Source organism: Bos javanicus, chromosome 23, assembly GCF_032452875.1.
Source record: "Bos javanicus breed banteng chromosome 23, ARS-OSU_banteng_1.0, whole genome shotgun sequence".
Taxonomy (NCBI): Eukaryota; Metazoa; Chordata; class Mammalia; order Artiodactyla; family Bovidae; genus Bos; species Bos javanicus.
In genome coordinates this window covers 45,606,745-45,618,846 of record NC_083890.1, presented here as the reverse complement: position 1 = coordinate 45,618,846, position 12,102 = coordinate 45,606,745, and the positions used below count along the sequence as shown (strand labels likewise).

General features: G+C 49.4%; 1 protein-coding gene across 1 annotated transcript in view; it reads right to left on the bottom strand.

Annotated features, from left to right (window-relative positions):
* ELOVL2 (ELOVL fatty acid elongase 2) overlaps window positions 1-12,102 on the bottom strand; it is a 49,090-nt gene that overhangs the window by 13,071 nt on the left and 23,917 nt on the right. The window contains exons 2-3 of the mRNA XM_061398874.1: window positions 7,427-7,490; window positions 1,531-1,718 (exon numbers count right to left, since the gene is read on the bottom strand). Of these exons, the coding sequence (XP_061254858.1) occupies window positions 1,531-1,718; window positions 7,427-7,490 (252 nt within the window). The remainder of the gene's footprint in view (window positions 1-1,530; window positions 1,719-7,426; window positions 7,491-12,102) is intronic.

Sequence of the window (12,102 nt, the reverse complement as noted above, 5' to 3'; positions counted from 1 at the left end):
AAAGAGACAAACCCCGTACATGTATGTGGCGGCTCAGGCACTGAACTGTCGTTCTCGTTCCTGCCGTCAGTGCCTGTTGCGGACTTCGTCCTGCCTCATAGGACTGACTGTCTCCTGCACTTGCACGAGTCTGTGAGCTCTTCGAGAACAGGAACCTCTGACCTCGCTGTGGCCCCTGGGCCGCAACGAGCGTGGGCTCGCTGAGTGCCGGCTGAACAGAACTGACGTCCTGACGCCCAGGAGGGAGTGAGGCAGGACAGACGTCGCGTCTCCATCTTACAGCTAAGCTGGCTGAGTGAGTCCCCCAGGGCCGCAGAGGACGTGGAGAGCCGCCACTGCGCTCGGGCCTCCCGCCTCCGCTGCGCCGACGCCTCCCGCGGGGCTCGCACCTCTGACCGAGTGAGCCCGCCAGGCGGGCCCTGCAGACGCGTGGCCGCTGAGACCCGCCCCGGGAAGAGTGCCTCTCCCTGCTGCACAGGGAGGAATAAGCCCGTAAATTACTCTCTCGCAAGAGAAAACTAAAATTGAGCCAGGAGGGAAACTAAAATGCAAGTTCCCCGTTTAGACTCAGGTGGTGTGATTTTAGAGCTGTCAGGGTGGCCTTCCTGACCCCAAGCTCTGCCACCTGCACTCTGATGCCTCCAGTCCCATAATTAGCGTTTCAAAACATTTTAGATGATGGTTATTAACCATCATTAGGATGGTGCCTATTAGGCTAATTAAACACAGATTAAAAACTAGGGGTGAGAGGGCCTGTTTTAGACAAGAATTTATTTCCATTCACAATCCAAGGAGCCCAGGAAGGCAGCTATGTGTGTGCCACTGTTAGCCATTTATAATATATATGAATGATTTTATCCTAATTTTTCTCCAAAAAGATTCTGTTTTAGTTTTCTCTCTCTCGAGGTTTATTTAACACTTTAAGATTTCCTCTTGTATTACAGTAAATACCCTTTGGCTGTGTAGGCAGGGCCATCATTACTTGTTCTTTTTCTTGTGAAATCACTCAGGTTTGGCAGATTATAAAGGAATAGGGAAGACGTGATGCAATGCAGGCTACTATAGCCAAGCTGGGATGTCACCCCAGGCCTCCGGGAGGTGGTCCTCAGGACACACAGTGGCCCGGAGATTCGAGGAGCATCCTTTAAGGGATATGTTTGCATTTCAGTCAGACTAACTGTATTTAATGTTTAATTGAAAAAAAATACTGTTACTCAATAGCTCAGGCAAACCAGTTTAACTTTTCTAAGCCTCAGTATGGTAATCTATAAAAGGAGAAAACAATAATACATGATCTTTAAGCCCATTCAGATCTAAATTGTGACTTTAAATTACAACTAAAGACTAAGGACTAAAGAAATAGGTCTAAATTACAATAAGAAAAATTCAAGTTAGAAACAAAGACTTCCACCCATGTGGAAGGAATAATATCAGATGCTGGAACAGCTTCTTGAGATATTAAAGATCAGTATTGATAGAAACCGTGGAAAGTTCTGGAATGCCAGACGTAACTGTTTTGCGGACACTTACCTCTGCCAGCATGTATGCGGAGAGAAGTGTGATTCCAAGATTGTACAAGGTGAGGATGCCCCTGAGGGAAAGAGCAGGTCTGTTCCTCATGCATCTGTTGCCCAGCCATATCAACAGCAGGTATAAAACAGTGAGAGAAAAGGTAGGGAGGTAGGAGTCCAGCATGAACCACCCTCTGACTCGAGAATCTGAAAAGAAACACACAGTGAGAATCCCACAGAGCACCCTGCGTGCTTAGTAAGGAGATGCCGTCTCGTGCGCTGCGTGTGTCACACCAGGCCCAGCAGGGAACCGTGGGCCGCAGCGTGAGCAAGCTGGATTCGGGTTCCATTCGGAAGAAGAAACCAGTGGGGCTGAAATAGTTAAGGAAGGTTCCACGGCGCCAACAGGGCTTAGGCCGAACACGCAGTGACAAATCAGAGAGGTGGGAAGTGACCGTTCTCGATGTCTAAGTGGCAGAGTCCTGTGTTTACGCTCAGTAAGCAGCAGGCATGTGTATTACGCTGTCCCACACAAACGGCTAAGCAAGCGTCAGCACCTGCAGGAGGCCATCGGGCAGTCAGCAGCTGTCAGGACGTGAATCCACACCCAGCTCCTGGGTCACTGCACCTTGCTGCTGCCTCCACGGAGCAGCTCTGGGAGGCGGGACAGAGCACACGTCCATACTGCGCCCTAGCTCCTAGCACCCGCACCCCCTGGAATCAGCTTAGCATCACTATAGAAACCAGGAGTGGTTAGAGTCCAGCTGGTCCAAACAGGGCAGCGGGATTACAGGAGGGCGAGGGCGAGAGGCTGGAACGAGCCTTGGAGCTGAGGGTTTGGAATGGAGAACAGGAAACAAACCAAGGATCCAAATCTGATCGTGGACCAAGAGTACGCACAGCCAGGAGGCAAGTGTCCCTCACTCTGGAGAGTGAACACGTACAAACCTGAAGAAGCTTTTCATGAAGATGGCACCAAAGGCGAAGAAGGAAGCCCCTACCCCTCCTAAAGCCAAAGCCAAAGCAAAGGCTTTGAGGCCAAGAAAGCTGTGCTGAAAGGCATCCACAGCCACAAACAAAGACCGGACGTCACCCACCTTCCAGTGGCCCAGAACACTGTGGCTCAGGAGGCAGCTCAAACATTCTCGAAGAGCGCCCCCAAGAGAAACAAACTGGACCACTGTGCCATCGTCAAGTTCCCCCTCACCACCAAGTCAGCCGTGAAGAAGACAGAAGACCACACCACACGGGTGTCCACTGTGGGTGTCAAGGCCAACAAGCGCCCAATCCAACAGGCTGTGGAGAAGCCCTCTAATGCTGACGTGGCCAAGGTCAACACCCTGATCAGGCCTGATGGAGAGGAGAAGGCATATGTTTGACTGGCTCCGGACTATGATGCTTGGATGTTGCCAACAAAATTGGGATCATGTAAACTGAGAGTTGGGCTCTAAAGAAAGCTGAGCACCAAAGAATTGATGCTTTTGAACTGTGGTGTGGCAGAACACTCTTGAGAGTCCCTTGGACTGCAAGGAGATCCAACCAATCCATCCTAAAGGAAATCAGTCCTGAATATTCATTGGAAGGACTGACGCTGAAGCTGAAACTCAAATACTTTGGCCACCTGATGCAAACAACTGACTCATTTGAAAAGACCTGATGCTGGGAAAGACTGAAGGCAGGAGGAGGGGGAGGCAGAGGATGAGATGGTTGGACAGTATCACTGATTCAATGGACATGAATTAGAGCAAGCTCTGGGAGTTGGTCAGGGACAGGGAAGCCTGGCGTGCTGCAGTCCATGGGGTCACAAAGAATCAAGACACAGTTGAGCGACTGAACTGAACTGAAACGGAGTCCAGCTAGCTAATTCCAAATATAAAAGTTTTCACTATTAAAAAAAACAACCTAAAGAAAACATACACAATAGAACTATAATACAGTCAGTAATTAGAAAATAACTGGAGGCACAAAGTGATTTTTGTTCTCTGTTCTGCTCCTTTTTGTTGTAGTCTAGAGAGAGAAAATGGTTTGGCCCAGAATTATGAGAACTTCACACTGACTCCAATCTCTGTAAACAGAGCTGTTGGAGCTGGGTTCTCCCTTTCCGGGATCCCTCTGGTCCCCAGAGCCCCAGTTCCCCTTCTGCTCCCTGCCACCCCACCCAGCCCCGGGCTCTCCACATCCCGTCCTGCAGAGCACAGTTTCTATGAGCCAAGTGCCTTCTCGAGCTCTGTGGCATCACTGATGCTGTGAACTTCCCGCATCTGTGACGGAGCTGAAAGGTAAGGGGAGCGTTCCTGCAGGTAACAAGTTATCTTTTGCACAAGGGGCTCATAACCATCTGTCCTGAGGTCTGCACACCGTGCCACTTCCTAATGTCCACCTCCACATCTAAAGCCTGCGCGTCCTTCAAGGCCCACGTCAAGGGCCTGGCCTCTGAAGGAAGCCACTTCCCACTGCTCTTCCATAACTACAACTCTTCAGTGTAACAAAACAGTGATCAATTTACAGTTTGCATGTTATCATGGCGATAGTGTGTGTGCTGGTCGCTCAGTCGTGTCCAACTCTTCACGACCCCATGGGCTGTAGCTTGCCAGGGTCCTTTGTTCATGGAATTTCCCAGGCAAGAATACTCGAGTGGGTTCCCTTCTCCAGGGGATCTTCTTGACCCAGGGATTGAACCCAGGTCTCCTGCATTGCAGGCAGATTCTTAACCATCTGAGCCACCAGGGAAGCCCGTGTGGCTATAGCACTGTTTTTATAATGAACATTGCTGAGCACTGATTCTGTGCCACACACAGACCTAAAGCCTTTTATATGTGTTAACTTAAAATTCTCAAAACAATCTAATTATATAGGTGATCTTATTTTGAACAGCTATATAGAGGTGTCATTGCCGTATACAAAAAACCCTGCACACTTTTCCTGTGTACAATCTGATGAGTTTGCTACTGCTAAGTCACTTCAGTCGTGTCCGACTCTGTGCGACCCCATAGACAGAAGCCCACCAGGCTCCCCCGTCCCTGGGATTCTCCAGGCAAGAACACTGGAGTGGGTTGCCATTTCCTTCTCCAATGCAGGAAAGTGAAAAGTGAAAGTGAAGTCGCTCAGTCGTGTCCGACTCTTAGCGACCCCATGGACTGCAGCCTTCCAGGCTCCTCCGTCCATGGGATTTTCCAGGCAAGATTACTGGAGTGGGGTGCCATTCATATGCAAACCCCTGTGCTGCCAACACCACAGTCAAGGTGATGGATAACTCCATCCTATAGGTGGAATTATCTCTGGTTTACAATAGAGAAAAACTGAGTAAAACAGTTAAGTAACTTGCACTAAACCCTACCCTGCCTCTGCTTATGGTATTGAGTTAAACAGTGTCCCCCAGAAAGGTGTGTTCAGGTCCAAACTCCTGGTCTCTGTAGATGCGGTCCTACTGAGAAATAGGGCCTTTGCAGACACAAACCGGCTAACGTGAGGCTGTACCAGGTGAGGTGGGCCCTGCTCAGGGAACTGTGTCCTGAGAAGAAGGGGAGGTGCAGGAGGAGAAGGCCACGTGGAGACGGAGGCAGAGACAGGGGTGATGGAGCGATGGAGCTCCAGGGCAGCGGCCGGAAAGCCCTGAGCGGGAGGTGTGGACAGAGCGCTCCCGGAAGCGCAGGGCGGGCAAGGCTCTGCTGACACCGTGTTTCCAGAACAGGGAGAGAATGAACTGCTGTTGTCTTAAGCCGCACAGTCTGTGGGAGTTTTGCTACAACAGCCCCGGAAACGAACACATGCGGTTGACTTCCGCGCTTTCTGTCTCAGAGGTTGTGGTTTCAGGCCCCAGCCAGTGTACTCTGAGAGGTGAGACTACCTTGTATTTCTACTCAGTCTCACTCATAACTTACAGCTGCTTAGTGTGGAGGTGAAGGGGACAGTCATCAAACGCATGCCCGCCGACAGGTCAAGTACGTGATGCAGTGCTCAAGGCTGTGACTGTCTTGTGTCACAGTCCTGTAAACAATGGCTATGGTTGTTAGGGAGGCTCACAATTGCCCTAACCAAAACTCGGGACCGAGCACTTATAAATCATCGTCTTTGGGACCTGAGACGTTAACTCTGCAGCGGGGTCAGGTATTTGCCCAGAACAATCTCTCTGGATGGTGCCAACATGGCACGGGTACAGCCGGAAAAGGCTTGGGGACGCCTGTCGGTTCCCCAGGGGATTTGCCACATGATTTCAGCCCACCCACTTCTCAAGGGAGAGGAGGGTGCCTGCCGGCCGGGAGGCTCAGCCTCCTTGTCAGCACAGACGTCACCTGATCAGCGATCAACTGTCAACCTCAGTCTCCTCGCAGCAAAGGAAATTTCCATAAAAATGACCCAAACTGAGCAAACAACTGCAATCCCGTCCTTAACTGCTCCTGTCCACGTAATTCCAGGTGACAGTGGCCTCACTGATGCCAAAGCTCAGTGTGACCTTGGCTCAGACACTGCCTGTTAAGTCTCTGGTGGAGACGTCACGTGCTGGCCCGTCACCCGGAAGCCCCGTGTGCCTGCTGGAGTGCCATGCCCTCGACACTGCCTGCTACAGCAGTGCCGCAGAGGGCACGTCACACAAAGCGGGCTACGAGCAACCGACATCCCACTCTGCCCACCCCACGGCATCATCACAAGGAGGAAATGGAAAACAAAACGAAGACCAAAGACAATGTGAATACACAGATGAGTATATTTGAAAGCTCTCTACAATCAGAGTAGCATCTCACTAACACTATGCAAGTGGTCACGCTCAGGACAGTTTACGCAGCCTGTGTCCCAGCATGATTCTATTTAAAGATTCTGAGAAACTGGAAAACCTCATTTCCCTCTCCTCCCACCCCCTAATGCTGAGCAGACAACTTGTAAATTCTCCAGCTTTGTGAACCAGCAAGGCTCAAGGGAAACAAAAGCATGCTCTTGAGACTTTCCTCATTTATTTGCAAAATATATAGTGTCTAATAGGTTCCTAGGACCGTTAAGACACCGTGGAGATACCAGTCATGGGTCCCGTCCTCATGGAAGAAAGAGCTATTAATCAAGTGCATGAAGGAAATAAACAGAAGCTGAAACAGAGCATAATGAGAGGTTTAAGAGTTGCTGCTTTTGAGGGCAGATCTCTGCTGTCCTGGTGAGGGAAAGGCTATCTGAGGAGGGGACGGTTAAGCGGACATCTGACAGTGTAAGAAGGAGCTGACCGTGCTGGGGAGCAGCAGCATAGGAATGAATTTTACACTCAGAGGAAGGAAAAGATGTCTAGAGCATGGGGAGAGTGGACAGCTGGGGCCGGACAGTACAGGGCTGCATAGTCCACGAGAAGCTGGGTTTTATCCTGAGGACGCAGGGAAGACCTGATGGGTTTTAAGCTAGAGTGCTGCACAATATGACTTAGGCTTTTGAAGTCTTGCTGCAGCTGCCGCTGAGCAGACGATGACGAAGGGCAGCCGCGTCAGGAGGCCCCCCGTGGTCTGAGTGGGCGGTGATGGACGAACCACCAGGACCCTCCGGATGGCTGGGAGCTGAGGAGTCTGAACCGTGGCTCTGGGCAGGGAAAGCCCAGAGTGTCTAGAGGGAGTCTATCGGACAGGGAGGGGCAGAGAGACCGTGTGTGAGGATGTGGGAGGCGGGGTGAGGAGGGGAAGAGAGGAAGAAGCAGGCTTGGAAGGAAAGGACTGCCACCATGGCAGCCGCGGAGGGACCAGAGACACGGATGGCACTGCGCTGTGTTCCTGTCCCCAGGAGAGGCTGGAGGGCAGGAGGCAGGGGCCCTGCAGGGACGGGGGAGGGGCGGCAGGTCTCTCAGGGGAGGCGCCAGACTGTTCCCCAGACACCTGCAAGGGCACCATCCTCTTCTCTAACTAGACGGTGCTCCTTCCATATTGAGTTCTCAAGTTCTCACTCACCCCGAGGTCCAAACATATTGTCCAAAAAAGCATTGACTTCATCATCAAAGGCCTTTAGATGCTCCTGAAAAGACAAAGAAAAAATGATTTAAGCAGATGCTTCTGGAATCTCTCAAAATGAACCACCGCCAACAACACACGGTTGACAGAATCCAAGGGTCCTGGCCTCGGGGACTTTTGACTGCGGAGATTTATGGGAGGTGGACCAGGGATGCGGCCTCACCATCACCAGCCTGTAAGGACTGGGAAGGAACAGTTTCTCTTTCCATTTCTTAGGTAAAAGGAGTCCTGGAGGACAGTTTGGAACCTTCAAACGCTGAAGGGTGACTGACTGTCCCATGTCCTTTGAGGATGCTTAGAGAGGTAGAAGCTTCTCCACAAACAACTCCTACCGTTGCAGTTCCTGGGCTATGTGCAAACCACATGGAAGTCTACACCCGCAGGACACACACAACATCTGTGTACAAGCCACAGGGAGAGTCTACACCCGCAGGATGCACATAACATCTGTGTGCAAGCCACAGGGAGAGTCTACACCTGCAGGACGCATCTAACGTCTGTGGGCAAGCCGCAGGGAGAGTCTACACCCACAGGACACAACCTAATATTAAAGAAAAATTCAGCTGAACTGTATTTCACAAAGCTAAACATAAAACTACAAAGACAACTCATTTTTCAAGGAAGGAAATTAGGTACTATGGCTATTTTTCCCATTGTCTTTATGTTTTGTTTTTCAAAACATTTTCAGTACATTAGCATCCATTTACTGTTACAATAGATAGTGTCACTAGGGTACCCCAAATTAATTACCGCCACTTTAGTGGGTTCAGGGTGGGACTGGAGAGTTTCTGCTGAGCATCGGGTGGCTGATAAACTGGCTGCTGGCCCCTCTTCACGCTGGAGTGCCATCACACCGCTCAGAATACCTGCTCAGGTGTTCCCTTCCCCTGCTGCTAAGGTCTGGAGCACCTCCTCCAGGAAAGGTAGGAAGAGAAGAACAATGCACAGTGTTCCTAGGAAAGGGAACTCTGACAAGGATTTCAGGTGAGTGGACTGGTCTCTGACAGCAAGTGAGTTTCCTGGATGGTTGTCAGGAAGTTCACGCAGAACATTCTCCCTAATCAACAGCTGGTGTGCAGTCAAACGCAGTTTATTCTCAAAGAAAATCTAAGTGCCACAGAGGAGACTCAGAAAAGAAGACGTGTGTGTTGGTGATCAGCACTTACTGTCTGCACCTGTCCCACATTCATGACACTGATCTGGAGGGAATTTCAAGGAAACGTAGGTCTCTGGGAACCTCAGGCAGCTTGGGGAGGAGGATGAGGATGAAAGACGAGCATTTATTAGCACCCACGACTTGTTGACCAGTGAATTAGGACCTTTATTACTTCACTGTATCTCTATGGAAAGTATATAGACTCAACTGGGCTTCCTTGGTGGCTCAGTGGGAAAGAGTCCACCTGCCAGTGCCGGAGACACGGGTTTGATCCCTGGTCCGGGAAGACCCCACATGCGGCGGAGCAACTAAGCCCGCACGCCTCAGCTACTGAGCCTGGGCTGTGTGCCTGGAGCCCGTGCTCTGCAACAAGAAGAGGCCTCAATGAGAAGCCCGCGCACCACAGCTACAGAGGAGCCCCTCTTGCCCCAGCTAGAGACAAGCCCACACAGCAATGAAGACCCAGCACAGCCAAAAATATATAAATAGATAAATTAGAAAAAAAAAAAAAAAAACCAACTATCTGAACTAAACCCACTTTGGAAGATTTTAAATAGGGTTTTTATCTTTGGTTTTCATGAGGGACATCCTGGGAGACCTCCAGATTGGGGAAAGGTCAGTTACCTAACATCTCAAGGTGAAACGGTTTTATTTGCGCTGCTGTCCAAATAGGGCAGACCTGTCTAGAGGCCTCTCATTCCCAAGCAAAGAAGGTTAACCTCGCTGATGTACCCACCCTCACAACAAACACCAACGAAATCTTTTCCATTGCCACATCTACCCACAATGCTTAAACTTTCCCAGTTTGTTTGCTAGCATTCAAAATCCATCTTCCAGTGTCAGCAGATCTAATACAATGCTGAAAGTCACAAGGCTTGTATTACTTCTATTATCTTTCAGAAATTCAGTCACAGTGGAGGAAAACAGAAACAAAAGAAAAGCTAAGAAGAGAAGACAGGAAGAATGAAAGATAACTATGAATGTATTCTTTGTCATTAACTTCATGATTTATTAACCAATTTTCTGGACATTACCATGTAACAGCACCATGTTAGATGCTGACATATGAAGTCAAATGAGGCATGGCCCTTATCGTCACATAGGCTAACAGACAAGTCATCAGTAATTAGGGGTCAGTTTCTTAAGTATGATAGGAAGGGTTAACAGCGGTGCGATGTAAGAACCATGAGAAAGGAAATGTTGCCGCTGCTGCTGCTGCTAAGTCGCTTCAGTCGTGTCCGACTCTGTGCAACCCCATAGACGGCAGCCCACCAGGCACCTCCATCCCTGGGATTCTCCAGGCAAGAACACTGGAGTGGGTTGCCATTTCCTTCTCCAATGCATGAAAGTGAAAAGTGAAAGCGAAGTCACTCCAGCCATAAAAAAGCATCCTTGAGTATATTGTTCATAATTACATGAATAAAAAGGGAAAGAAGGTTGTTCTCAAGGTGGGGGACGGGGGGAGTCCTGGGTTTTCCTGGTGGCAAAGAAGGTGGTAAAGAATCCACCTGCCAAGACAGGAGACACGGGTTTGATCTTTGGTCCAGGAAGATCCCACATGCTGCAGAGCAACTAATAAACCCATGGGCCACAACCACTGAGCCTGTGCTCAAGAGCCCAGGGAGCCACAACTACTGAAGCCCACTCTCTGCGACGAGAGAAGCCGCCTCGATGAGAAGCCCAAGCACCGAAACTAGAGTCGGCCCTGCTCGCCCCGACTAGAGAAAAGCCTGCACAGCAACGAAAACCCAGCACAGCCAAATAAATAGTTTTAAAAAAATAAACATACTTTAAAAAAAAAAAAAAGAAAAATCCTGCCATCTGTGACAATGTGGGTGGACCTTGAGGGCATGATGCTGGGTGAACAGATAAGTCAGAGAGAGAAACAAATACCATATGATCTCACTTACGTACGGAATCTGAAAGAAACAAAACCAAACCGAGATACAGAGAACAGATCGCTGGTTGCCAGAGGTGGGGGCTGGGAAGTGGGAGAAGTGCTGAAGGGGTCAAAAGGTACAAACTTTCAGTTATTAAACAAGATTGAGCCCCAGCGATGCAACGTGCAGCATGGTGACCACAGTCAGCAACACTGTGTTGGCACCACCGTGTGTAAAATAGACAGCTCGTAGGAAGCCACTACACAGCACAGGAGGCTCCGCTCAGTGCTCGGTGACGACCTAGATGAGTGGCTGGGGGGAGCGGGGCAGAGGAGATGTGTATACTTATGGCTGCTGGCTGGGCTTCCCTGGTGGCTCAGATGATAAAGAATCCCCTGCAATGCAGGAGACATGGGTTTGAGCCCTGGGTTGGGAAGATCCTTGGAGAAGGAAATGGCAAAACCCACTCCAGTATTCTTGCTGGAGAATCCCGTGGACAGAGGAACTTGACAGGCTACAGTCCATTGGGTCGCAGAGTCAGACATGACTGAGCAACTAACAGCAGGCCACTGTGGCTGATTCCCGCTGTCGTTCAACAGAAGCTAACGCAACACTGTAAAGCGATTATACTCCAATTTACAAAATAATAGCAATACTGTATTGAAAGTTGCTAAGAGAGTAGATCTTAAAAGTTATCATCACAAGAAAAAAATGGTAACTGTTCATGTTAACTAGACTTACTGTGGTGTTCCTTTTGCAATATCTATAAATACCAGATCACTATACTGTACACCCGAAACAAAAGGCAAAATACTAGATTTCATTTAAATCTCTTATAAATTTAGCCTTCCAAGGAGGAGCTGCCGCTTTGTTGAGTTTTGAAGGATTCCAGGACATCGTCTAGACGAAGAGGAAGCAGCAGCAAACACACGGAGACGAGGCTCAGCTGGGAGACGCTCGTGGCCAGGGCCCCTGGTGACCTTTCTGACAGACAGAAGCAAAGCGAACCGGGGAAGGTCAGAAACCTGAGGACAATTACCTCTTCAGTTCTGAGTTCTTTAAAACAGTTATTGAGGATGCAGTTTAAAAAGACAAGGATGAGATGGCTTCGGAAGAACAAATCAGAGTTCCCACCGGGTCAGGAAAAGGTAAGCTGAAGTACAGAGTTGGGGCAGCGTTAGTCACCCAGGACGAACTCTGAGCAAAGGGTGAGAGCGGAGCCTGGGTACCGAGTTCGCAGCTGCACTCTGGGTCTGGCGTGTGGAAACACAGGCAGATCAATGGATAAACAGACTGTGATATAGCCTACAATGAAATACTACTCTGCAACATAAAGGAATGAACTATTGATGCAAACACGTGTTGATGAATCTCAAAATTATGATGTTGCATTAAAGAAGCTAGACCCCCCCCCAAAAAAATACACAGCTTCCATTTACATGAAATTTCAGAAAATAAAAAATTATCTGTGTGACACAAAATCAGTGGTTGCCCAGGGCAGCAGGAGAGAGGAGCAGAATAGCCTTCAAAAATGAGAGGGAAACAGGGAACGTTTTCATACACACGTGTGAGAGAATTTC